Source organism: Sinocyclocheilus rhinocerous, unplaced genomic scaffold (genome assembly GCF_001515625.1).
Source record: "Sinocyclocheilus rhinocerous isolate Xijiao unplaced genomic scaffold, SAMN03320098_v1.1 scaffold548, whole genome shotgun sequence".
NCBI classification, from domain to species: domain Eukaryota; kingdom Metazoa; phylum Chordata; class Actinopteri; order Cypriniformes; family Cyprinidae; genus Sinocyclocheilus; species Sinocyclocheilus rhinocerous.
The window spans coordinates 220,844-248,091 of NW_015664702.1; the positions used below are offsets into that span (position 1 = coordinate 220,844).

The 27,248-nt window shown below is 34.3% G+C and overlaps 1 protein-coding gene across 1 annotated transcript; it reads left to right on the plus strand.

Moving 5' to 3' along the window:
- The first annotated feature begins 1,045 nt into the window (after positions 1–1,045).
- LOC107730386 (importin-5-like) lies at positions 1,046–26,511 on the plus strand. Its single transcript, XM_016541215.1, has 23 exons — positions 1,046–1,202; positions 4,148–4,228; positions 6,541–6,733; positions 6,813–6,915; positions 7,017–7,113; positions 7,863–7,967; positions 9,044–9,166; positions 10,302–10,422; positions 10,727–10,814; positions 12,706–12,925; positions 13,147–13,365; positions 14,416–14,499; positions 14,590–14,722; positions 15,609–15,730; positions 16,145–16,241; positions 17,468–17,640; positions 17,716–17,827; positions 18,946–19,001; positions 19,548–19,670; positions 22,860–23,079; positions 24,105–24,333; positions 24,412–24,553; positions 26,348–26,511. Exons 1-23 carry the CDS (start codon positions 1,125–1,127, stop codon positions 26,432–26,434), a joined length of 3,006 nt encoding a protein of 1,001 aa, XP_016396701.1. The 5' UTR covers positions 1,046–1,124; the 3' UTR covers positions 26,435–26,511.
- Positions 26,512–27,248: the final 737 nt, after the last annotated feature.

Below are 27,248 nucleotides of genomic sequence, written 5' to 3' on the forward strand. Positions count from 1 at the left end.
ATTCCTTCAGTCATTCTCAGATTTCCAAAGTTCAAGATTTACATTTCTGTACAGCACTTGCATTGCAAAGGGATGGATAAGACATGTTTATTTGTTAAAAGTATGATAAAACAAACATCACAGTCCAAAGCGCGCGCACACACACACACACACACACACACACACACAGAGAGAGAGATAGAGAGAGAGAGAGAGGGAGAGAGAGCTGTTTACATTCTCTTTGCATAAGATATGTAATAAACATTTCCATTTTTAGTACTGCATTAATGGAGCTAATTGATGTATGAACATGTATTTTGCCTATTTAATTTTCCTTTCAAACAATGCAAAATATAGGCTTCAAAATAAGAGTTATTCAAGACATAAAAAGAGAAGCTGAGCAGCAGCAAAGACAAATACAAACAAATATATAATATAATATAATAAATGTAATATAATATAATGTAATAGGGGAAAAAAAGACTCACTTAATTGAACTCTTTGTCTCACTATAATGAAAAAACTTAAATAAATGGTAAACTTTAGCACAATTCAATGTTAAGGAATCAAGGCCAACCGAAATTATTTTGTTATCATTTACTATATTATTTAACTACTGTACATTTGAATAATGATTGATAATTCCCGGGTTTTTTTTATTAAAGAACTTGTGAACATTAAAAACATTACAAAAACAAAGGCATGAAGTCTAAAGCTCCAAAGATATAATATATGGTGTGTGTGTGTGTGTGTGTGTGTGTGTGTGTGTGTCTGTGTGTGTGTGTGTGTGTGTGTGTGTGTGTGTGTGTGTGTGTGTGTGCGCACGTGGTATTCATCATTACGGTCGCACTTATTTTGCAATGACGTTATTGCATTCGTCTAGACTCCGCCCACTTCGACTTTACCCGCGTTCCGCAGCCAACGGTATGATCAGCAGCTGAATTATATGTGCGTTACGATGACTGACAGCCCAACGCACCAACCACATCAATCATTTAATCTAATTCACAAGCGTTAGCCAATCAGCGGCGCAGAGACGGCGCGTTGGGAGCCAATCACTTCCCTCCGTTCATGTCGTCCGGTGTCAGAGGTCGCTTCCCCTGCCGGCTTTCATTCGCTCGTCTCTCTTTCTGAATCCAGCAGCGATGGCGGAGCAGCAGCAGTTCTACCTCTTACTGAGCAACCTGATGAACCCTGACAACACCGTCAGGAAGCAATCCGAGGTATGGAAGTCGGGTCGGGACCGCTTTGTGTGGATATATGTCGGGAAATCTCGGCTCGCAGTTTTAGCGCGGGCCGCTTAGCCTCGCTCTGGCCCAGCACATGTGTGAAGCGCGCGCTGCTGCTATGCGGCTCCGAATCTTTTCAGAGAGTCGATTCGCTTCAGCGAACCCACTCCAGAAACAAATTCCTCTGTTCTTTTGAGTCATCGCACAAAATTGCTCGTCGTGTGGCTCTTTGCTTTTCTTTTGTGGTGTATACAATTTTTCGATTAACTTATGCGTTGTGATATTTATTTTTCTTATGTGGATTAAATGACTTTTATTTGATTCCAATATGTTTGGTTAGATTTTAAAGGTTAATTTGAGACTGTGACTATGGACCAAATTGTTATCGTTTCTAGTAATATTGACGTTATTCGCTCTGTACGCTATCGGATTTACAAAGACTGAATTCGGTTTAGCTTACACTCATATTAATCTTACTATATCTGTCTTACAGGGATTGCAGGCGTAATACGAAAGAGATGCAATTTCGAAATCAATCAAACCCTCAGTTCGACCGAATCATTTAAAGGAATCGATTCAAATGAGCGAATCGGACATCACTGTTGTGCGTTGCGTATCAACGTGGCCTAACCAGCATTACAAACGTGTATTACGTTTTTGTGTACCGTCTCGGTTAAAACGCTTATAAGTCAGTCGTTTTCCTAATTTAGTCTTTTAACGTCGTCTTTCTTGTTTTTGCGTCATTATTCGAGCCGCGGCTCCTGTGACGCTGCGAACCGGCGCTGGTGACGCTCAGATCGGCTTGAGCTGCCCAAACCGGTCGTTAAATCGGTATTTCAGCCAAACTCGTTTTAAACAAGTCGCATTTGCGTCTTATTTTCCGAGAACTATCAGTCAAAGTTACGAACGCTGACCACACAAATAAAATCGCAATCTGTTTGTACTTTGTATGCGTTTTACCTGATTTTTATCTCCCCCTCGACAAGCAACACGATAATCAAACAACATTTCTTAGAAGAATGATGAATATTTAAAAACTCTTTATCGTCGCTATTGTGGCGAGTCTTGTTTCACTCATTAAACAGTAACTTTACACCCATCTTCACGCCATGAGATGAGCTTATCACAAAAGATGGCCATTCATACTGTCATGTTATGGAAACACTTTGGATTTGGGTCAGGGATGCGAATTCAAGCGCATAGGCCTTTTTAAGTTTCTCGTTATATTAAATACGCGCTTATAAACCCACTTTTGCATGGAAGGTCACCAGCGTCCCAGATTTCGCGGCAAATTCGAATTTTCCCCCCAGAACCTGGCTCCCCATTGGCACGTGTTCAGACTAGTCTTTTGTTAGGCGCTTCTTTATCCGTGGGGAGTTCAAACCTGAGCTCATGTGGATCAGGATGGGTCATTGGGTCTTATCGCTCATCTCTGCCGTCGGTCAGCACTTTCCTTTAGCGCAGACAATGCTTGACCAGCGAGCCGCTAATGCCGAGCGGAAACGGACTCAGACGCTCACGGCGTGACAAGGGCCAACTGGCCCCCAGAAATCAGCTGTGATGTCACTTATGTCTGGCAGTCCTATGAAATTATTTTCCGAAAGCTTTGAGGTGTGCAAATTCCTTGTTTCGGTTACACATTCCCATTGCACCGTTCATTCCAGACATTCTGCGCATAACCACGTCCATTTGTCACTTGTAAACTGACTCTAAGAATCAGTTTGACTCATGCAAACTGAACATCTTAAGAGGCTTAGTTGGTCTCTTTCCTCCTCCTGGATGAACAGAATGAACTTATTTTGCTTTTAAAGCTGTAATCTTTCCTTTGCAAAAACATTTGAAGCTTAGGTGTCTTTTTGCGGGTCCTTATTCCACAAATAAGGCCTTAAAAGTCTGAAATTCGAGTAGGCCATTAAATGATGGATGCATCTCAAAAAACTAATGCCTTCCTCAGTGTTTTTGTTTTCCAATATGAATATCTAAGCATCCTCAAATCAAGATGCATTTGCTTGAGATGCAAATATAATATGAAGTCTTGGAAAAACTGAACAATTAGGTTTATGCTTAAAACGAGAACAAATATCGGACACTTGAGGAATGAGAATGTTTCCATTTGAATTAAGTTGATTGGAAAATATTTGTTCTTGTTTTCTGTGGAATTTATCTGTGGGCTTTTTTGCATCTTAAGTAAATGTACTCATTTTTAAGAATCTTTAGAAATTTGCACTGGAAAACAAGACAAATATTGAGCAGGAACTTCACTTTTTTTGCAACTCCCTAGTCACAATCTCAAATTAATCTTTAAAGTCTAACCAAACATATTGGAATCAATTAAGAGTCAAATCCAAATAAGAAATTGTCATTTGGAACAATACACCACAATAGTGCCACACATCCAGCAATTTTCTGTGATGACTCAAAAGAACAAAGTTATTTGTAAAAGTTATTTCTACTGGTATTCAAGCCTTAAGTGTGTGTGTGTGTGAAGTAAATTAAAAAGTAATGGAGATTGGTTTGAGATTCCTAAACTTGAAATGTTGCTAATGCAACTTTTACAAATATAATACAACAATTTCCTCACCCTCATGTTATTCCAAACCTGTATGAATTATTTTCTTCTGATATTTTGAAGAATGTTGGTAACCAAAAAGTTGCTGGTAGCCATTGATTTCCATAGTAGTAAAAAAATGGCTACTTGCAACTACTTGGTTACCAACATTCTTTAAAATGTTGTTGTTTGTCTTCAATAGAGGAAAGAAACACATACAGGTTTGGAACAACATGAGGGTGGGTAAATGATGATGATTTTCATTTTTGGGTGAACTATGCCTTTAAGAAAACACTGTTGATTCCTTGTATTCGGTCTTAAAAAGGTCTTACAACCGTCTATATGTATAAACTGTAATGGCGCTTATTAACTTCTTCATTTGTTCTTGTAGGAAACGTATGACACCATCCCCGGTCAGACGAAGATCTCATTTTTACTGCAGGCTATCCGTGATGCGTCCGCTGCCGAGGAGGTACATGAGTCTGTTTACTGTCATCAGAGCTGTAATATTTATTCCAGGCATCCATTTAGACTCTTTAGTCTTTAAACAGTATAAATGGCAGAAAGTGCTTTGTTTACACCGTCCATTATGCCTCCTCATGCCTGCTCTCTCAGGGTCAGATGGTGTGATGTTGTCTTGAGGTCGTCGAGATGTTGTTAGTAGTTAAGTAACACCGTTGTGCTGACCGTGAGTGGGCGAGGTTAAATGGAGAGACTGGTGTTCTTCAGACTGGACCTTGTTTACGCTTGTTGACTTCGTTTCCTGGAAAAACTGATTGCTCAAGATGAGACCCGCAACTTATTCAGACTAACCTGCGACGGTTCAGAGCCTGAGTTATAGTTGAGGTTTTGACTTTACAAGAGCAGGCTTGCACAGCACACTTAACCCTCGGTAAACCTCTTTTAAACCCAGTGTGGTAACTATTGTTTCACAATTTGTAGTCTAGTTTATTTTTTTTTTTTTTTTTTTTTTTTTTAACTATTGTTTCACAATTTGTAGTCTAGTTTATTTTATTTATTTTATTTTTTTTTTTAAGGGCTGCATTTTTTATTATTTAAATCAATTAAAGGCTGAGATTTAATTAAATATGCACTGTGTTTCAGAGGGAAGCGTGTCAACTAGGTATTTTTACTTCAGTTTTGGTTTATTCACAATTAGCAATTTTGTTTTTTCAGCTACTTCAGATTCAATTTTTTTATTCAGTTTTGTCAGTACTTTTAAAATTGTAATAACTGTTAATCACAAATTGCAATTAGATTTTTTCATGCTTTGTCATGTCAGACAAAACATTACACATTTTGTGGATGTTTACTAACCCAGAAAGTCCAAACATTGTGAGAAGTAGAACTAGGCCTGTGTCTTAAAGCAATGTTCAGTTAAAAATGACATTAAATTGTGTAAAGCCCACCTTTAAACATCTTTAGCCATTTTAACCACCGAATGCCAAGATGACAATGTGGTTACTCAAAACATGCCGCCCCATTGTCTAGTTGTCCTCTCAATGCATTTTAAGCCTTTGCTTCACCTACTGTCTCACTTTGGTCTCCTGACCTCAGATATTTATAGATGTGTATAAAGGACATACTATCACAACAAAATTAACAATTCGCCTAACTCTCGCATGGTCTTTAAAACATTTTCCACCCTCCTTTGTCCTCCTCCTCCCCCTCCATCAACTCTAACAGCTGACGACTTTGCCACATTCTTCATTAATAAAATTACTAACCTCAGTGCACAATTTGCCACACCACAAACTGCCAAACACATCTTACCAGCAAACATACAATCGTTTTCATCCTTCTCTCCACTCTCTGAGGCAGAAGTCTCTAAACTCATCCTTTCCAATCATCCTAATACTTGTCAGCTTGATACATTCTTCATTAATAAAATTACAAACCTCAGTGCACAATTTGCCACACCACAATCTGTCAAATACATCTTACCAGCAAACATGCATTCATTTTCATCCTTCTCTCCACTCTCTGAGGCAGAAGTCTCTAAACTCATCCTTTCCAGTCATCCTACAGTCAAAAGTCCTCGTGCATCCTTGTGTTTTCATGGCCTTTAAATGTGACTATTACTAGTTCACTTAGTAAAACAGTTCTTATCCTAGTTGTGTTCTCATAATGCTAATACTTTATATAGCACAGCATAATGCATCATTTTTGTGTGAAATTAACTCCCGCGATGCTCTCTAGAGTTATTTTAGACAGAGTCTCCACCTGGACAGGAAGCTGCAGTCATTAGTCAACCCTGCAGTTGTAAACTTCCTTTTTAATGCTTCATCTGTATCATGTTTTTCTCAAACTTTAAGTCCCACATTTGTGACCCTGGAGCACAAAAGCAGTCTTAAGTCGCTGGGGTATATTTGTAGCAATAGCCAAAAATACATTGTATGGGTCAAAGATTATTGAGCTTTCTTTTATGCCAAAAATCATTAGGATATTAAGTAAAGATCATGTTCCATGAAGATATTTTGTAAATTTCCTACTGTAAATAACTTAATTTTTGATTAGTAATATGCATTGCTAAGAACTTCATTTGGACAACTTTAAAGGTGATTTTCTCAAATTTAGATTTTTAAATAGTTGTATCTCAGCCAAATATTGTCCTATTCTCAATGGAAAGCTTATTTATTCAGCTTTCAGATGTATAAATATCAATTTTGAAAAATTGACCCTTATGACTGGTTTTGTGCTCCAGGGTCACATTTGAACCTGTGACTTTATTTGCAAAGCATGTCCCTACAGTTGTGTAAAGCTCTCTCAAATGCGTCTCCACAGGTTAAGCAGATGGCAGCCGTGCTGCTGCGGCGCCTGCTGTCCTCGTCTTTCGAGGAGGTCTATCCCAGCCTGGCCATCGACGTGCAGACGGCCATCAGGACAGAGCTGCTCGCTGGAATCCAGTCCGAAGGCTCCTCCAACATCCGCAAGAAGGTCTGCGATATCGCCGCGGAGCTCTCTCGCAATCTCATCGGTGAGTTGACTCTTCTGCTTCGGTTCGGCCGAACCAAATGGTGTCAGTGTGAACTAATGCCTTGTGTTTTTATCCCAAGATGATGACGGCAACAATCAGTGGCCAGAAATCCTCAAGTTCCTGTTTGATTCGGTGAATTCTCAAGACGTCAGCCTCCGAGAAGCAGCGCTGCACATTTTCTGGTGCGTGAAGTTTAAGCTTCTACAGTTTTGGTTACGTACTCAACTGATTCAGAGTTAGTTTGTGATGTGAAATTCTCTTTCTGAACCGTTTCCTCATACAGGAACTTCCCAGGTATCTTTGGCAATCAGCAGCAGCATTACATGGAAGTGATCAAGCGCATGTTGGTTCAGTGTATGCAGGATCAGGAAAACCCACAGGTCAGTGTCTCAAGCTCGTTAGCTTCCCCCGTCACACATTTGATAACCAGATGTTTTTGAAATAATTTCAAAGTAATTCGAAAAATGAAGAGTTTACTGAGAATTTAAGTTGATAATGTGTGTTTACAAATAGGTGTGCTTTTAAGAATGTACACACATACACGTGTGTGTGTGTGTGTATATATATATATTTATAATCTAAAATATTTTTTTCTTTCAGTACAAAATACTAGTTAGATTTCACCACTTTAAATGGCGTATATTGGCCTGATTTATGGTGCTTTTTCCTGTTGTCTTGAAATAGGATATCAAATCATTAGGAGTGAGGAAAACATGTTTTTTTTTATTTTTATTTTTTTTATAAAAAGTACTTAATTTAAAAATGCAGAAATGTTTATATTCAAGGTTGGTAGAATTAAAACAAATCAAGAATCGTTATGAATCATATTGTGAGGAGCCTAAATAATCCCACCTTTACAAATCATCTGACATTTGATTTCCTCACTGGTTGGTTGCAAGTTTGAACTTGCTCTGTTTGTATTTAAGTGTTTTTTTTCCCCCTTTTGTCCCCTCATAGTCTTTAACCCTGATGAAAGCCTTTGAGCCAAAACATGATGCACAATAAAGAACTGGTTTTCTAAGATTCTTTTTTTATTCTTTGTTTCCTCCTCTCCACTTTGTTGGTTTTGTGACTTTGCACCTGAATAAACCTGCCATAGTGACTCATTTTAAACTGCTTTCATTTTCAGATTCGAACCCTGGCTGCGCGTGCGGCTGCGTCCTTCGTCCTGTCCAATGAGAGCAACACAGCTTTGCTGAAACACTTTTCAGACCTTCTTCCCGGCATCCTACAGGTGAAGAGCTCCTCACCACACCTTTGCTCAGTAACTTACACGTCAGCTCTTTTGAATTTGGGCTTTCAGTAACTTTTAATGTTTTATGACTCAGAAAGTGCTAACTAGTTCCCCCTTTATGTGCTTTTGAATATACCCTTTTGCCAAGTTCACAATGGAGAACTGGAAGTGCGTAGGACGGCATGCATATTAACACTTGTATAGTTACCATTGCACACTTAACGAGTTTAATGCACCCTTGTGTTCATCTTCATTATAGTGTCTGCATTCATGCTGTGAGGTAAACTGGAGCATTAAATCAAAGATATTAGTCATAACAATAAATACTGCCAAATCTATAAAAATATGCTGAAGACAGTTGATCAAAAATGTGTAATTTGCACCCGTTTAAGTCTTGCCAGTTTAAACATTCAATCAATTTTAAACCATTCAAGTGCAAGACGTGAAAGTACTCAACATTTCCAGATTGAGTCCTGTTTCGTGTCATCTTGGCGAGTATCCTCGTAAACAGTTGGGGGGGAAAAAAAATCAGAAACGGAATAAATATTGAATCTGTGCATTAGGTCTTAAAGTGACAGCAGCCTAATATACCTGCTGCTGTCTGTCAGTTAATCCGTTAACAAAGGAGAATCACTCACTGTTCTTGACTAAACTGTTGTAGCTCGAATGATATAATTTATACAGACTAAGCAGTGTTTTTACTTTTCGTCCCTTTATTCAATTTCTGTACCTAAATACTACTGTTAGACCTACCTGTTTTCTAACTTAAACCAATGTTTCTTTAATTTGTGTCTTTGTGTAATTTGTAAATTATTACTGACTTTAATGTTCGGACTTTATATAAGTTAGGCTAGTTAGTTTTGCTGTGGAATCAAGAATTGTGAACAACCTTATCTATTTGCATGTATAATTATGGGTCAAAACAACAAAAACAATGAGGCTGTGTTTTTTTTTTTTGTTTGTTTGTTTTTGGCAAGGAAAGTGAAAAATCTGAACAACTGTAGAAAAAATCCTTAGTGTTGAGCCCTGCAAAAAAAAAAAAAGTGCACTACAAGAATCTTTCTTTCTCCAAACAGGCAGTGAATGAATCCTGTTACCGTGGTGACGACTCTGTGCTGAAGTCATTGGTGGAGATTGCAGACACGGCCCCCAAATACCTAAGACCAAACCTGGAAGCCACTCTCCAGCTGAGCCTAAAGGTGAGCAGACATGGAAACTGGTTGTAACTGGCTGCATTTATTTGATCAAAATATACAGTAAAAAAATTGTGAAATTACAATTGATTTCTGTGATCAAAGTTGAGTTTTCAGCATCATTACTCCGGCCTTCAGGGTCACATGATCCTTCAGAAATCATTCTGATATGCTGATTGATTTATTGTAACAATATGTACTACTGTTCAAAAGTTTGGGGACTGCATTTTTGTTTCTTTTTTTTTAATTCAGCAAGGATGTTAAATGTGAAAATCAAGATTATTTATTATATTTCTGATGTTTCTGTTTTACTTTTACATTACGTTTGAATGAATTTGGACTGAATTCTGTTCTTAACTTTTATTCATCAAAGAATCCTGAAAAAAGTATCACAGGTTCCAAAAATATATTGGGCAGCACAACTGTTTTCAATGTTGATGATAATCAGAAATGTTTCTTGAGCAGCAAATCGGCATATTAGAATGATTTGTGACACTGAAGACTGGAGTAATGATGCTGAAAATTCAGCTTTGATCACCGCAATAAATTCACCTAGAAAATGGTTATTTTAAATTGTAATATTTCACAATTTTACTTGTTTTACTGTATTTTTGATTTTAAAAAAAAATGCAGCCTTGATGAGCAGAAGAGACTTCTTTAAAAAAAAAAAAATGTTAAGTCTTACTGATCCATAACCGTGTGTATGTGTAAAAAAAAAAATGCAGCCTTGATGAGCAGAAGAGACTTCTTTAAAAAATAAAAAATGTTAAGTCTTACTGATCCATAACCGTGTGTATGTGTATGCATCTCTTGCATTATTAACCTCTTCAGTTGTGCCTGGTGGTTCCTTGAGGCAGGTCATCTGTGCTGATCCATGAGGTTTTATTTAACAGGCACACATCGATCTCTGCGATTTAATGCTTGGAAGTTGCCATTCCCATGCAGCTTCCACAGCCCGGTTGCAGAAACATGTTATCATGGGTGTGTAAGCACGTTGAGCCTCAAACGAAAACCCTGTACTGCTTTCAAAGTGAGAATGATGCACAAAGACTCACTGTAAACCATGTGACCTTTTTAATAGATCGAGACAAATGCAGAATAACAATCATTATAATCTGATTAAGACCTCGTTTGACTCCAGTTGTGCGCAGACACCAACCTTACAAACATGCAGCGGCAGCTGGCGCTGGAAGTCATCGTCACACTGTCTGAAACCGCTGCTGCAATGCTGAGAAAACACACCAACATCGTTGCTCAGAGCGGTAAGAGAGGGACATTTAACGCTCCGTACGTTACAATACTAATTACCAGAGTCAAAGCTAATGAAAGTGAAACTTGTCAAGCTTAAAGCTGCACAAAGTGCACCGTACCATGCAACTTAACATGCATTTTGACATTTTGCATTAGTGTTTTGTCAAGTGAAAAAATTATTGCAGTTCAGAAGCAATTGGTCCGTTGTCACACTTCAGAAAAATGAAGCTGATTGCAATGCTAATTAGTTACTCTCCCAACACTTAATTATTTGCCAAATAGTAGTTTAATAATGTTTGCTCTTTATATGTTTAGTACCTCAGATGTTGAGTATGATGGTGGATCTGGAGGAGGATGAGGAGTGGGCCATGGCTGATGAACTAGAAGATGATGATTTTGACAGGTGAGATTAATATTTGCATCACAAAAAGTACAGTAATGCTGTTTTGGGGGGCAGCAGACAATTGTTTGCTCATGCTAAATATATAACCACAGTTTAGCCGCAATTGACCTATCCTAGTATTCATGGTCACTGGGTAATTGGCATACTAGTAATTTTCCAGTTACTAAAAAGTTTGTTTCGGCAGCTCGCTAGGATTTGATCTCTGTGGAATTTTGTGGATTTTAAGACCTGTGTACAAATTGATGCTTTGAAAAGGAGCTGAAAGTCCTAAATTCATAAAGTCATGGCAGTAAATTTAGCATGCACTGCAAAAAATGAATATCTTCCTCTCTAATTTTTTCTTGTTTTACAATTAGGGCTGGACGATATGGCCAAAATTGATATCACGATATATTTCTTAATTTCGGTCGATACGATATAATTCCGATATCGATATGAACACTATTTATCTGAAATATAAATCTTTTGTAACATTATAAATGCCTTTATCATCACTTTTGATCAATTTTAAGCATCCTTGCTAAATAAAAGTATTAATTTCTATAATTTCTTTCCCAAAAAAATAATAAAAATTATACTGAATGGAATAGTGTATAATGTTACAAAAGCTTTTTATGTGCAGCATAAATACATGTAACTGTATGACAGCTACTGTATTAAGGGTTACAGTAATTTATTTTTATTGTTTATTACATATAGTAGTTGATTAATGTAAATTACAACTATATTAGTAGTGGTTGTAGTAGATGTACTAGTAAATTTAAATAAATATTACTAATAATGGTCAAAATAACGTTATAGTAGTAGCAGTAAATATAAATGAATATTACTATGATATAATGTAGTGATTAAAATAAGCAATAACTTTTATTAATGTTATAGGATATAATATTGAAAATTATTACTTACTGTAAAAACATGATGACATTAGTTAAAAAATAGTAATTATGTAAATTACTACTAAAGTGATAGTAAACAGCAGTTGTAATGATTTAAATCATTGTTACTTATTAACAATAATAGTGATGAAGATTTGTTGTTGTTGTTATTATTAGTGTTATACAAGACAGAAATTACTAAATTAGAACTACTGTAAATAAGTTAATAATAAATTTAAATAAATCAGTGTTAAGTAATTACAGTAGTAGTAATAAAAACAACAGTTGTTATTTTTTTTATTATAACTATGTATATTATTATTATTATTATTATTATTATTATTATTATTATTATTATTATTATTATTATTATTATTATTATTATTATTATTGGTTACAATATAATTGATTAATACAAATTACTACTACCGCGACTAAAAATAATAAACAGTAGTTGTAATTTAAATCAATGTTACTAATTAACAATAATAGTGATGGAGATTTATTATTATTATTACTGGCTATAAAATACAGTAATTGCTAAATTACAACTTCTGTAAATAAGTTAATACATTTAAATAAATCCGTGTTATTACCAAGTAATTACAGTAGTAGTAATAAAAACATCAGTTGTTGTTATTATTTTAACTATGTATATTATTATTGGTTAAAAATAATGTAAATGTAATTTTAATTAATTAAATGTAATTTAAATCTATGTTACTAATTAACAATAATAGTGACTGATTTATTATTGTTATTAGTGGTTATAAAATATGGTAATTGATAAATTACAACTACTGTAAACGAGTTAATACATTTAAATGAATCAGTATTTTGTAATAGTAGTAAAAGTGATAAACGGATATTAAGACTAGAATTATATTATAATATTTAATAGTAATAATAACAGTATTATTAATAGTTGTAGTTAAATATTGATTTTATTTAAATTACGGCTTAAATTTTATTTTTAAACATAAAATGAACTGTGCCAGTCCTGTTTGGTTGAGTTGTCCCCTTAAAGTATTGTTTTCTCATTGCTCTCTGTATCTGCAGGTGATCTCGGCGCTCTTGCAGACCATGGAGGACCAGTCGAACCCTCGCGTCCAGGCCCACGCCGCCGCTGCGCTCATTAACTTCACCGAGGACTGTCCCAAAACCCTGCTCATCCCCTATCTGGACAGCCTCGTCCAGCACCTGCACGTCATCATGGTGGCCAAACTCCAGGAGGTGCGTCCCGTCTCTTTCGTTTATTGGATCGTTTATAGGGAGTTTGTATCCCGAGCTGCTCCTTTAATGAGTTTAAGTCAGCAATTACACTTAAGACTGGTTTTGTGGTCCAGGGTCACACATGGTGTGACGGTGTGAAGTCTTCTCATGCTTGCGGTGTTTGACGCTGTCTGTTTTATGGCAGTGAGTCGGTGCTTTAATGTTGGGTTTGACTCTTCCAGCTGATCCAGAAAGGCACTAAACTGGTGCTAGAGCAGGTTGTGACGTCCATCGCCTCAGTGGCTGATACTGCAGAGGAGAAGTTTGTGCCGTACTATGATCTGTTCATGCCCTCCCTCAAACACATCGTGGAGAACGCCGTTCAGAAGGAGCTTCGCCTGCTCCGAGGAAAGACCATCGAGTGCATCAGCCTCATCGGCCTGGCTGTGGGCAAAGAGAAGGTGCGTCTTAAGGGAGATGGGTCGTGGAAAAACTTTTTTTTTTTTTGTAGTATTTTTAGTTTAATTGTTTTGTACATGTTTTGTATTTAGATTTTTAAAAAATATATATTTAAATGAATATTTAATCTAATATATTGTTATTTATTTTTATTTTAATCTTTCTAATTTTCTTTATTTTAATCTAATTTTATTTAAATGTAAACTTTCTTGATTTTCATTTTTACTTATAAGTAAAAAAAAATATTGAATCAAATAAAGAGATAAAAATAAGTGAAATAATAAACGTATTCATTTATTTCGATTAGACTTGTGCCGGTATTCGGTAATGCGATATATCACGGTAATGAATATGCACGATATTGTTATCGTGGGATTAATTTAAACATTAAATGTGATGCATTCACTTGTCAATCGACACGCCTGTGCCAACTACTCTTTTGAATGGAAGAATTGCAGATCATAAAGGTTTTTTTTTGTTTGTTTGTTTTTTAAGCAGTCTATTTTATTATTAATTATTTACACTATTTTATTGCTTTTAAGTTTATTTGAATCTAAATATTTTAGTGAACTTATTTGAATAAACCCAATTTATTTTTTTTATATTTTCTTGACTTATTTTTATCTAATTAATTTTTTTATTAATCTTTATTTTAATTGATCCTTTTAAGTAAAATAAATAATAGATCAAAAGTCATGAATCCATTTTTGTCTGTTTATTTATACCTTGACAAGTGAATTTATCTGGCTTAAGCGGACTATACTTTCGAATGGAAAAATTGAAGATCCTGAAAACATTGCATCAATTTTTTTTATTTTAAACTTAGTCCATTTTATTATTTACACTTACTTAAAGCTAATCACATTCATCAATTTTATTTAATTTACTTTATCTGCTTATTTAAACCTTGACAAACGAATACATCCCATTTAAATCATTTCGCTTATGCCAACTACCCGCTCTTTTCACCTGTGTGATTGCATCTGAACAATATGTTTGGTTGTGTAAACGCCTAACTTGTATCCAACCCTTTTGCGTGGTTTCTCTTGTAGTTCATGCCGGATGCTTCAGCTGTGATGCAGCTCCTTCTGAAGACACAGACTGATTTCAATGATCTGGAGGATGATGATCCACAGGTCAGCAAACACCAGCCGAGCACATCATGGAGCCTGATCTCAAAACTAGACTTAGTCTTGTGTGTTTGAGCTGCTGTCTTGTGCCTGCAGATCTCCTACATGATCTCGGCCTGGGCGCGCATGTGTAAGATCCTGGGCAAGGAGTTCCAGCAGTACCTGCCTGTGGTGATGGGCCCGCTGATGAAGACGGCCTCCATCAAACCTGAAGTGGCCCTGCTTGATAGTGAGCTGTCTGCACAAGCTGTGTTTTTAGGCATCATAGACACTCTTACGGTTTAAATCCATGTATCGGTGTATAAGAAAAATATTGTACTTTTAAAAAAAAAAAATTTTTTTTTTTATTCAGACTTTCACTTAATGCTATTGTAATTGTAAATATTTTTTCTATATCTTAACCAATAATAATACGATTTACAACTACTGTAGTAATATTAATCATTCTGATAAGACAATCTATAATATAACTATTGTTATTATTTAGGGTTATAAAATATAGAAGTATTGCTTTAAATTTACAACTACTGTAGTAATTAGTAACATGATAAAAGACAATTTTAATAAATCAATTTTACTTTATAGTCTATAAAAATATCTATATTATTATTATTAATGTTTTAAAATATAATTAAATTTATAATAGTAAATAAATGACTGATAAAACAGTTGTATTTTAAAAATCACCATTACTATATTTTATCAACCGTTTTGAAATATAGAAATATTGATTTACATTTACAACTACATTATTGTTATTGGTACGTGATAAAGTAGTTGTAGTAATTTAAGTAAATCAGTATTACTATATTTTGACATTTTAAATGTAATAATAGTAATTCTACATATTATCATTAATAAAGTAATACATTTCTTAGTAAAAAAAAAATGTTTTTATATAAAATCTTTTTAATTGGCTGTAGTAGTTAAATAATACTGATTTATTTAAATTGCTGTTGGTGGTGGTGTTGCATTTTCATTCAATCTATTTATTATAGATAATAGTATTGAACCCAAAACGTTTCGTCAGACTTCCGCTTAATGCTATTTTAATATAGTGTTAGATTAGTAGCTTTTGGACTTTGGCGTAACTCTTTTTGTTCTGACTCGTACAGCTCAGGACATGGAGAACATGTCTGAAGATGATGGTTGGGAGTTTGTGAATCTCGGAGACCAGCAGAGTTTTGGCATAAAGACTGCAGGACTGGAGGAGAAAGCAACTGCGTGCCAGATGCTGGTGAGAAGACGATCCATCCAGCCAATCCATATGATTAAACCAGAGTTCAGAATGAACACTTACTGAATAACTGAGCCACCAGAACGAACGGTTGAGGAACAAATTTATGTTTTTGGCAGGTTTTGTTTTCCATAGAGTCTGGAAATGTAACAACCACTACATTTCCTTACTCAAAATGTATTTAAACAAAATAATGCATTAAAAAAATAGATGTAAATGTATACATTTTAATGAAATGATGCATGAAAAATAATGCAGTTCTGTGGTTAGAAATGTTCTTAATTCATCTGCTGCTAACATTTCTGGCAGAAAGTCAATTTTGTGCCCAGTAACTAACCAAATTTCTGACGTTGAAAAAAAAAAGGTTGTTGAATTTCTAGGGTGGTATTTAATTTAGTCCGTGTTTTTCCTCAGGTGTGCTATGCTAAAGAGCTGAAGGAAGGGTTCGTCGAGTACACGGAGCAAGTCGTCAAGCTGATGGTTCCTCTGCTGAAGTTCTACTTCCATGATGATATCCTTCATGAGATTTCAGTTTCTTATCTGCATCTTGCAGTGTAACGGTCCAAAATTGTTTTCTTTACTGCTGACATCTAGAGTGCAGGATGGGTTTATTATCGTTTAACTCGAAGTGCTAAAACAACTAAAACCGAAATAAAATGGAGAACTACGAATAAAAATAAACTAATAAAAATGACAAATGCACAACAAAATTACTAAAACTGAAAAAAAAAATTTTTTTTTATTGCTGTCAGTTTAATTTAACTTGGTTTTAGTCAATTTGTTGTTTGTAATTATTTTTTTAAATGTCTATATAGTTCTTGTCTATGTAGTTAAAACTATTTTTATTTGATCAGTTCACGTATATATTTCCAAGGCACCATTTCTCATTTTCTTTTAGTTTAACTTGAAGTACTAAAATAACAAAAAATAAAATTAGATGCATTAAAAAATTTTTTTTTTATAAAATATAAATATAATGCATTTAGACTGTTTAGCGTTCGCAAATAAGAAATACACAATTTTACACTTGATTCACTTTCAGAAATATAAAAACTGGAAATATGTATTTTTAAGTTTGTCTATAGCTATATATTTTTTCAGTTTTAGTCATTTTAGTACATTAACTTTTTTGTTTTGCAACTTATTTTTCCAAGTAATGATTTTTTGTTTTGTTTCCCTCTAACTCTAGCACTCTCTATTCTAATTCTATTCTTTATAAAAAAACAAAAAAACTTACCCCTTTTAGACTTGCGCACTATTTGTTTACTAACTGCTTTTTTTCTTAAAAAAAAAAAAAAAACTTTGCTTTTCTAATCTTTTTGCATTCTATCTATTTGTTTTCTTTTTATTTATTGTACAATTATAATTCTGACTTCTGATTAACAAAAGCAAATAAGGCCTCTTAACACTAGCTTGCTCTATTCTTTTTCTATTCTGTTTTTTTAATTATATGATTTAAAAATAAAACCTTGCTACGTGTACTGCGTTAAGCTAACTGAGACTTGTTATAGCACTTGCATATTATTGCTCTTTTGTTAATTTTGATTGCTTCCACTGTCCTCATTTATAAGTTGCTTTGGATAATAGCGTCTGCTAAATGACTAAATGTAAATGTAAATGTTTTTTGTTAACTGCAATAAGCCTGATGGTTCTAAGTTTCTCCAGTTTAAAACTCTTGTTCAGAGATGGTTGTTCACGCACCTGAGACTCTGTTAGCATCCTTAACGTGTGTTTCACGTGTGCGTGTGGCGGCGGCCGAGTCCATGCCTCTCCTGCTGGAGTGCGCTCGCGTCCGAGGCCCAGAATACCTCACGCAGATGTGGCACTTCATGTGTGACGCCCTCATCAAATCCATCGGCACCGAACCAGACTCGGACGTGCTGTCAGAAATCATGCACTCGTTTGCCAAGGTAAGTCACATGTTCAAATGCTGTTTGTTCACCAGTGTTTGTGTTTGTTTTAATAAGTGAATGTCTTCTCATTAGTGCATCGAGCTGATGGGAGACGGATGCTTGAACAACGAGCACTTTGAGGAGCTGGGTGGCATTATGAAAGGCAAACTAGAGGAGCACTTTAAAAACCAGGAGGTCAGACAAGGTGAGTCGCACAGGAATTAAGCACTCGCAGAGGCTGTTTATTTGATAAAAATACAGTAAAAAAAAAAAAGTGAAATTACAATTTAAAATAGCTGTTTTCTGTGTGAATACATGTTAAAATGTAATTTATTTCTGTGATCAAAGCTGAATTTTCAGCATCATTACTCCAGTCTTCAGTGTCACATGATCTTCAGAAATCATTCTAATATGCTGATTTGCTGCTCAAGAAACATTTCTGATTTGACTGTTGTGCTGCTGAAGATTTTTGTTGAAAATGATACATTTTTATATTTCAGGTTTCTTTGATTCTAGAAAGTTCAAAAGAACAGTGATTATTTGAAATAGTAAAGAAACTTATGTTGCAAAATATTTCTGTCACTTTTGATCAATTTAGTGCGTCCTTGATGAATAAAATTAATTTTTCAAAAACCAATCTTACCGGGGAAGAAATGTCCAATGTTTTCTTTTCTCTGGATTCATTCTTTCGTTTCCTTTTTTTTTTTTTTTTGATTTCTCAGTTTTCGTTTTTATGGATTTTTTTTTCTCTCAGTTTTGACTTTTCAAAAAAAGTTTTTAGGCCCCTGTAAAATCCTTTTTTTCCCCCCCCTTTCTCTCTCTCAAATTTATTTTTTTCTGGATTATATTTTTTAATGATTAGATTTAAATTTTAGAAACCAGAAAGTGTATCTAATTGAAATTATGAAACTTAAAACAAACTTCTATATAAAAAAATAGACCCCCATAAACCCCTTAAAGTCTAATTAATTGAAATCATGAAACTTGCACAATTTCACAATACAGCCTCTGACTAATGATGGCTTGCAAAAAGATGATTTGCTGTATTTGCTATGTGCTGTAATTTTTAGAATTTTCGGAAGATGAAAGGATTAAACCATTTTGATTGGCTAATGGAATGCCAATTGATAGTGCCAATTGGAATGCCAATTTGATAATATTTTCCACTTAAATATGATCAAAATTCGAATATTATCATTATCAGCCAATTGCAATCTTTAAGGCCTAATTTCTGGTGTTTTGATATGTCTACGTGACATAAATTTTCATATGGATAGTCATACAGGTTTGTGAAGTTTTACTAATTGTATCTGTTCTCCGCAGCCAAACGACAAGATGAAGACTATGATGAGCAGGTTGAGGAGACGTTACAAGACGAGGTGCGCCGCTAATCTAACATGCGTTTTTTCGAAGCAATTCATTGGTTTAGATCACTAATGAAGCGCCTCTTGATCTGTATGTTCAGGATGACAATGACGTCTACATCCTGACCAAGGTTTCGGACATCCTGCACTCCATCTTTAGCAGCTACAGAGAGAAGGTTCTCCCGTGGTTATTTTTTTTTATTATATAGAATTCCAGGCTCCACAAAACTGCTCGTCCCCACAGCCATGTACAGAGAGAAAGTGCTTTATTTTGAGATCAAAAACAGGTTTTTCTTCCATTTTAAAATACGATCATGTATTCATAACTATCAAATATATGATGTAAATGGCATAAAACTTTTCATATGGATAGTCATACAGGTTTGTGAAGTTTTACTAATTGTATCTGTTCTCCGCAGCCAAACGACAAGATGAAGACTATGATGAGCAGGTTGAGGAGACGTTACAAGACGAGGTGCGCCGCTAATCTAACATGCGTTTTTTCGAAGCAATTCATTGGTTTAGATCACTAATGAAGCGCCTCTTGATCTGTATGTTCAGGATGACAATGACGTCTACATCCTGACCAAGGTTTCGGACATCCTGCACTCCATCTTTAGCAGCTACAGAGAGAAGGTTCTCCCGTGGTTCGAGCAGCTGCTGCAGCTCATCGTCAGTCTGATCGTAAGTCCTCACATCTGCCCTTAAGATGGGTCTTTAAGGGTCATTCTGTGGAAATGTCCATTTTTCTGTCCCTAGCGTTTACGGAAATATTACACTTAAACACTTTAGGGTTACAATTTATATTTTAAAATTAAACCATGTTATTTGAACAATTACACCACCTTGTTATTATATAGAATTCCAGGCTCCACAAAACTGCTCGTCCCCACAGCCATGTACAGAGAGAAAGTGCTTTATTTTGAGATCAAAAACAGGTTTTTCTTCCATTTTAAAATACGATCATGTATTCATAACTATCAAATATATGATGTAAATGGAAAAAAACAAAATGCTGAATAAATATTATAAGGTATATAATGAAAGTAGTGGTCTCCTGGCGTCACGCTTGCGGCGACTGATAATGTATTTTTGTATTTAAAAAAAAAACAAAGCAATTTATAATATATGATTTAGGTACACAACACACGACCAAAATGTTTTAACACAATTGCAATGTGATTTTATACAATAGTAGTTCAATAAACAAGTTCAAATTAAGTGACTTACATTTTAGACACAATATTGGTTGTTTTTGCTCAATTTCGCTGATGAAAATGCTTCCAATCAAAGCCACCGCAGAACTGTTTTGTGTCGCTGAGCAACACAGCAGTTTCGTTACTGAATGAATCTGCGTTTTTGAACGAATCAAGTGAGTCAATGATTCAGTAACCCATTCACAAAGACAGTAGTCACTTGCCTCGTTTCTGAATGAATCAGCCGTTTGAACAAATCTGTTGAATGAAGGACTAAATGACTCACTCATTCAAACTAGGGCTGTCAAAGACTGAAAAACTAAATTCGAATTTTCCACTTAAATATTATCAAAATTCGAATTATATTTGAATTTAAAAGGCATAAGTTAGGGGGAAAAAAAGCTTTTGGCTTCTCTCCTGAGGCCACAAGAGGGCGCATCGAGCAAAATATAAAACCAATCACAAAGAGTAGGCTACTTCATTTAAAAACACGAGATACAGTGGATGGGGAAAACCGCCATAAAGTCTTGAGACATGTTTTTTTAAAAGTTGAACTTACATTAATTTTACATGGCTTTCTAAACATGCGGCTCTCTTGTGCGAGACGCGAGTGCAACGCTGATAGATGCCCCGCTAGAAAATGTGATAAATATGCATTCTGTGTGAACGGCTTGGTTTCATTTTCGCCGTAAACAACATATTCGCCACACTGATGCGCTCGTTTTCTGCTGTATATTGAATGAACAACGTAGCAGCGCCGCATCTAGTGGGTTCAACTGGATAGGCTAACCAAAGCATTAAAATGCAATGACACTTACATTGTCGTCGCATTTCGTGCGCCACTGATAAGACTGCCTGACGGCTGACGCAGACCTAAAATTCGAATGCAACGTTTTTGCATTCGAATGTGGTGTTTTTTTTTTTGTTTTTTTTAATTCGACGAATATTCGAAATTCAAATTTTTTATGACGGGCCTAATTCAAACAGTAATTTGCCGCCACCTACTGGTGTGGTTTCATATTTAAAACTATCATTGCATTTTTCCCAACATTTCTTTAAAGATTTTTAAAAATGTATCTTATAAAATTCTTTATGCATTCGAAATGTTGCGGTGTAAATGCATTTATGGCAGCTCATCTTCATCAAACAGTCTGTGTAAATACATCTAATGCCACTTCAGATGCAGCTTCTGTGTTTCCTGCAGTGCAAAGATGAAGTTTGTTGATACTGATTTCATTTGAATGGTAACAGCTCTACAGTTTCTTTTATTCTAACTGAATTGAAACCGTGTAAGAATTTGATGGGAAAGATGACACATTTAATAAGGTTAGTGAAAAAATTACAATTTAAGAAACATAGTGGGAAATTACATCTGTATTGTTATATACAGCAACTCCTTTTCAGTTAATTGTTATTTCTACCTCTTTTTCTAGTCACAGAGCACTTTATTTTGAGTTGTTTGTGAGAACATCTGTAACTTTGTCCAGATTGGGAATTGTAATTTTTTTTTTATTATGCAAATAATTTATTAAACATGTTTTGCATAAAAAAAAAATAAAAGTATAGATTTTTGTTTGTATATGCTGTCAATTATAGTTTTTAGTAAGAAAATTGGAATCGGCAAAAATCGGCAGATCAGACTAACAAAAACAATCGGAATCGGCCAAGAAAATTACAATCGGTGCATCTCTAGTTACCGTTAAACAAAAATCGTTTCTTTTGAAATAAAAATCACGCTGATGACATCACTTGGCTTCCTCCTCTCTGTTTCCTGAAGATCTATGAAGAAAGGCCCATGATAAGTCCACTGTCTCTTTTCAGTTATCAGAAATGTTCTAATTTATCTCATGATTTCATATGAAGCTTTTAGTTGAACTCACTGGTATGACCTGCTTTATTTTTAGGGAATTGTAAAAAAAAACTAGAATACAAATGGATTAAACTGAATTTAGTGAGTATACCATGATGGACAACCTGCGGTTTGATGCCTTGCAGCAGCCATTTTATAAAATGCATTTTTCATGAAAATTGTCTCTGGTGTCACCTTCCTTATGGGTTAATAAATGCACACAAAAAAAAAATTCAATTAATAAATCATTAAGCTGTCATTTGTGACCCTGGAGCACAAAAAACAGTCTTAAGTTGCTGGGGTATACTTTTAGCAATAGCCAAAAAAAACATTGGGTCAAAATTGATTTTTCTTTTATGCCAAAAATCATTAGGATATTTAGTAAAGATCATGTTCCATGAAGATATTTTGTTAATTTCCCACCGTAAATATATCAAAACTTAATTTTTGATTAGTAATATGCATTGCTAAGAACTTCATGATTTTCTCAATATTTAGATTTTTTTGCACCCTCAGATTCCAGATTTTCAAATAGTTGCATCTCAGTCAAATATTGTCCTATCCTAACAAACCACACATCAACGGAAAGCTTATTTATTCAGCTTTCAGATGATGTATAAATCTCAATTTCGAAAAATTGACCCTTATATGACTGATTTTGTGGTCCAGGGTCACATTTGTGTATTCGTAAAGTCAAAAGGTAATCTAATTTTGTTAAGTTTAAATGTTAGAAAAATAAATAAATTAAGACGTCTTGCCATACCAAAAGTGGATATTTCTGTAGAATAATAGAATAACAGAGTGTTTATGGTGTTGTGTTCCTGACAGTGTCCTCACAGACCTTGGGCGGACAGACAGTGGGGTCTGTGCATATTCGATGACATCATTGAGCACTGCAGCCCATCTTCCTTCAAATACGCCGAGTACTTCCTGCGGCCCATGATGCAGGCGCTGTGTGACACCAGTCCGGAGGTGCGACAGGCGGCTGCGTACGGCGTCGGAGTCATGGCTCAGTTTGGAGGAGAAAGCTACAGGCCTGCTTTCACAGGTGAGACATCCTCTATGCTTTCCAGCAGAATTGGCATTAGTAGGGCCCTATGAAGTCGGTGGTATTCGTTCCCAAATTCCAGTTTATTTTTTCATTTTCCTGGATTCCGCTTTCCGGGGTTTTTTTTTTTTTTTTCCTAATGGTTAAATTGTAGTAATCAAAAAGCATGTCTAATTTAATCAAATTGACTATGCGGTTTATTAAAAGTTAAGCAAATTACATCTTTAAGGCCCTTTGAAATTAGTTTCTTTTCTTTTCTTTTTTGACATTACATTTTTATTTTTCAAAGTTCATTTTGTTTTCTTTTTTCCTGAATTCTGGTTAATGGTTTTATTTTTAGTAATCACAAAACGCATCCAATTAATTAAACTTTTACAATTGAACAAGTTTAACAATCAAATTTTTAAACCCCTAAGAGTTATTTTTTTTTTATTTGAACATTAGTAATCAAAAAGCATGTGTAATTAATTGAAGTCATGACACGTATAAAATTTAACTAACTTTTTAAAATGTTTATTTTTTCTTATTTTTCTTATTTATTCTTTGGAAATCCTTTACCCCCAAAATTTAGTTTTTTTTTTGTTTTTTTTTGTTTTTGTTTTGTTCTTCTAAGTTTTTTTTTTCTTTTTTGGATTCAGTTTTAATTAAATTAAATTTTAGTTATAAAAAAGCATGTCTAATTAAGTGAAATCATGAAACTTGTTTATGATGCTTGTTGTTTAACAAATTTATTGAAAGTATAATAACTTCACTTTTAGGTCCCTATGTTTTATTTTTGTATTTTTCTGGACTTAATTTTTCATGATTTAATTTTAATCAAAATTGAGATTTTTTTTTTTTTCTTCTGAATTTGCAGTAGGTTTGCACTTGTTTTTTTTTTATTCCAAAATTTGCCAGATGCTACTATGACATTCTGCGTTATTTGTTTTCATTAATTAGTGGATTCCGTGAATTAGTGTTTTTCTGCTTTAGGACATCATAGGTCCCTACATCTTTTTATGTTCTTTCCCATTGTCGTCTTCCAGAGGCCGTCCCGCTTCTTGTGGGTGTGATCCAGTCTCCAGACTCCAGAGCTAAAGAAAACGCCAACGCCACGGAGAACTGCATCTCTGCTGTGGCCAAAGTCATGAAGTACCGCCCAGAGTGCGTCAGCGTCAACGAGATCCTCCCTCACTGGCTGTCCTGGCTGCCACTCAACGAGGATAAAGAGGAAGCTGTCCACACCTTCAACTATCTCTGTGACCTCATCGAAAGGTGCGTGTCTGTCAGCCGACGTGAACTCTGGGAGTCTTGGATGCAGATCTTGAGTTTAATGCTTGTTTCCTCCTACAGTAACAATCCCATCGTTCTTGGACCTGATAATACGAACCTTCCCAAGATTTTCATCATCATCGCTGACGGTGTTGTGAATGAATCGATTAAAGGTGAAGACGGTTGCAGCAAACGATTGGCCAACGTGATTCGTCAAGTACAAGTACGTTTAATGTCATGTGAACAGACTGCTTTATCACATACAGGCAGACCAACACCTGTAGAAAACCTCAGACTGATGCAGAATTGCAAAATTAAAAACGCTTTCTACATAGAATGAGTGACTTGTCTAGTCTATATATTCTTTTTTTAATATATTAACACACAAATGACTTGGTGAATGTTACTGTTTGTAGTTGGTATATTGGTGCTTATAGATTTAAAAATGGCAGCCATGCCTTAATGATTTACAATATAAAATTACATGTTTAACAAATATAAATATCTATATTAATTGAACATCAAAGGGCTGATTTATGCATGTTAACATGTAATTTTAACATTCAGAAATCCTAGCACAGCATTGTTTTAAATTCATGTAGATATTTCTAATTGTTATATTGGTGCCTATAAATATCAAATTGTTTGTCCTTGTTCTTTAATGATCTTGTAAAATACAAATATTCAGTGTCTTAAAATATTCGATGTGTCAATCTAAATATTATTGCAAATTGTAATGTTTTAAAATATTTCATTTAATTTGTCACCCTAGTCGTGTACCGTATATTATTTTTATTTCTTATATTGCATATACAGTATAAGTGTGTAAAATTATAATATTCAAATTTATGCATTTAAATATTGTATGTATTTGCTTTTAAATTTAATTAATTTCAGTTTTCTAGTCATGTAGTTAAATATTTGTATTAAATAGTGTAAATAGTGCAAAAAATTTGTTTCTTTCATATTTATGCATGTTAATATTCTAAAATTCGTCAAGTACAAGTACGTTTAATGTCATGTGAACAGACTGCTTTATCACATACAGGCAGACCAACACCTGTAGAAAACCTCAGACTGATGCAGAATTGCAAAATTAAAAATGCTTTCTACATAGAATGAGTGACTTGTCTAGTCTATATGTATTCTTTTTTTAATATATTAACACATAAATGACTTGGTGATTTACTGTTCGAATTTGTTATATTGGTGCTTATAGATTTAAAAATGGCAGCCATGCCTTAATGATTTACAATATAAAATTGCATGTTTAACAAATATAAATATCTATATAAATTGAACATCAAAGGGCTGATTTATGCATGTTAACATGTAGTTTTTAAATTCATGTAGATATTTCTAATTGTTATATTGGTGCCTATAAATATAAAATTGTTTATCCTTGTTCTTTAATGATCTTGTAAAATACAAATATTCAGTATCTTAAAATATTCGAGGTGTCAATCTAAATATTATTGCAAATTGTAATGTTTTAAAATATTTCATCTAATTTGTCACCCTAGTTGTGTACCGTATATTTTTATTTCTTATATTGCATATACAGTATAAGTGTATAAAATTATAATATTCAAATTTATGCATTTAAATATTGTATTTGCTTTTAAATTTATTTTCAGTTGTCTAGTCATATAGTTAAATATTTGTATTTGATATGTTGATGTATATAAATAGTGTAAATAGTGCAATTTTTTTTCATATTTATGCATATTAATATTCTAAAATGTATTGTATATTTATGCTTTTAAATATTTATATTTGTTGTATTTATGCATATAAATGTTGAATTGTTTATTCTTGTTCTTTAAAGATTTCGTAAAAAAAAATATAAAAAAATCATAGATGCTTTTAAAATATATTGATGATAGTTCCTCTGATTTTAAAGTCCATTTCAGAGCACAGGCAGGATTTTATTTTTTGCTTACAAGTTGACCTGTGCAGAGTTTGCATGTATTTCCGTGTCAAATGTCTGACTGCGCTGCATGGTTTTTCTCTCCAGGTTTCTGGAGGACTCTGGACGCAGTGTGTATCGGCGCTCAACGAGACGCAGCAGAAGGCCATCCAGGACCTCCTGAACACGGCCTGAGTGAACGAGCGAAGCCTTAACCCTGTAAAACAGCCCATCGATTAAGGATTAAAAAATTTGCACCTGGAATTCCACATCTAGATTTTTGGCCCTTTCCCTATTTTGAGTAAACATGTTAACATGTAATTTTAACATTCAGAAATCCTAGCACAGCATTGTTTTAAATTCATGTAGATATTTCTAATTGTTATATTGGTGCCTATAAATATCAAATTGTTTGTCCTTGTTCTTTAATGATCTTGTAAAATACAAATATTCAGTGTCTTAAAATATTCGATGTGTCAATCTAAATATTATTGCAAATTGTAATGTTTTAAAATATTTCATTTAATTTGTCACCCTAGTCGTGTACCGTATATTATTTTTATTTCTTATATTGCATATACAGTATAAGTGTGTAAAATTATAATATTCAAATTTATGCATTTAAATATTGTATGTATTTGCTTTTAAATTTAATTAATTTCAGTTTTCTAGTCATGTAGTTAAATATTTGTATTAAATAGTGTAAATAGTGCAAAAAATTTGTTTCTTTCATATTTATGCATGTTAATATTCTAAAATATTATGTTTATGCTTTTAAATATTTCTATTTGTTATATTTATGCGTATAAATGTTGAATTGTTTATTCTTGTTCTTTAAAGATTTCGTTTAAAAAAAAAAAAATCATAGATGCTTTAAAATATATTGATGATAGTTCCTCTGATTTTAAAGTCAGAGCACAGGCAGGATTTTATTTTTTGCTTACAAGTTGACCTGTGCAGAGTTTGCATGTATTTCCGTGTCAAATGTCTGACTGCGCTGCATGGTTTT

Bases quoted from the DNA above. Each gene is read 5' to 3' on its own strand.
- LOC107730386 (XM_016541215.1), top strand. From the start codon at position 1,125: ATGGCGGAGCAGCAGCAGTTCTACCTCTTACTGAGCAACCTGATGAAC. The intron at 1,203-4,147 runs GTATGGAAGTCG...TTGTTCTTGTAG, and splicing joins CCGTCAGGAAGCAATCCGAG to GAAACGTATGACACCATCCC. The intron at 17,641-17,715 runs GTAAGTCACATG...TCTTCTCATTAG, and splicing joins TCATGCACTCGTTTGCCAAG to TGCATCGAGCTGATGGGAGA.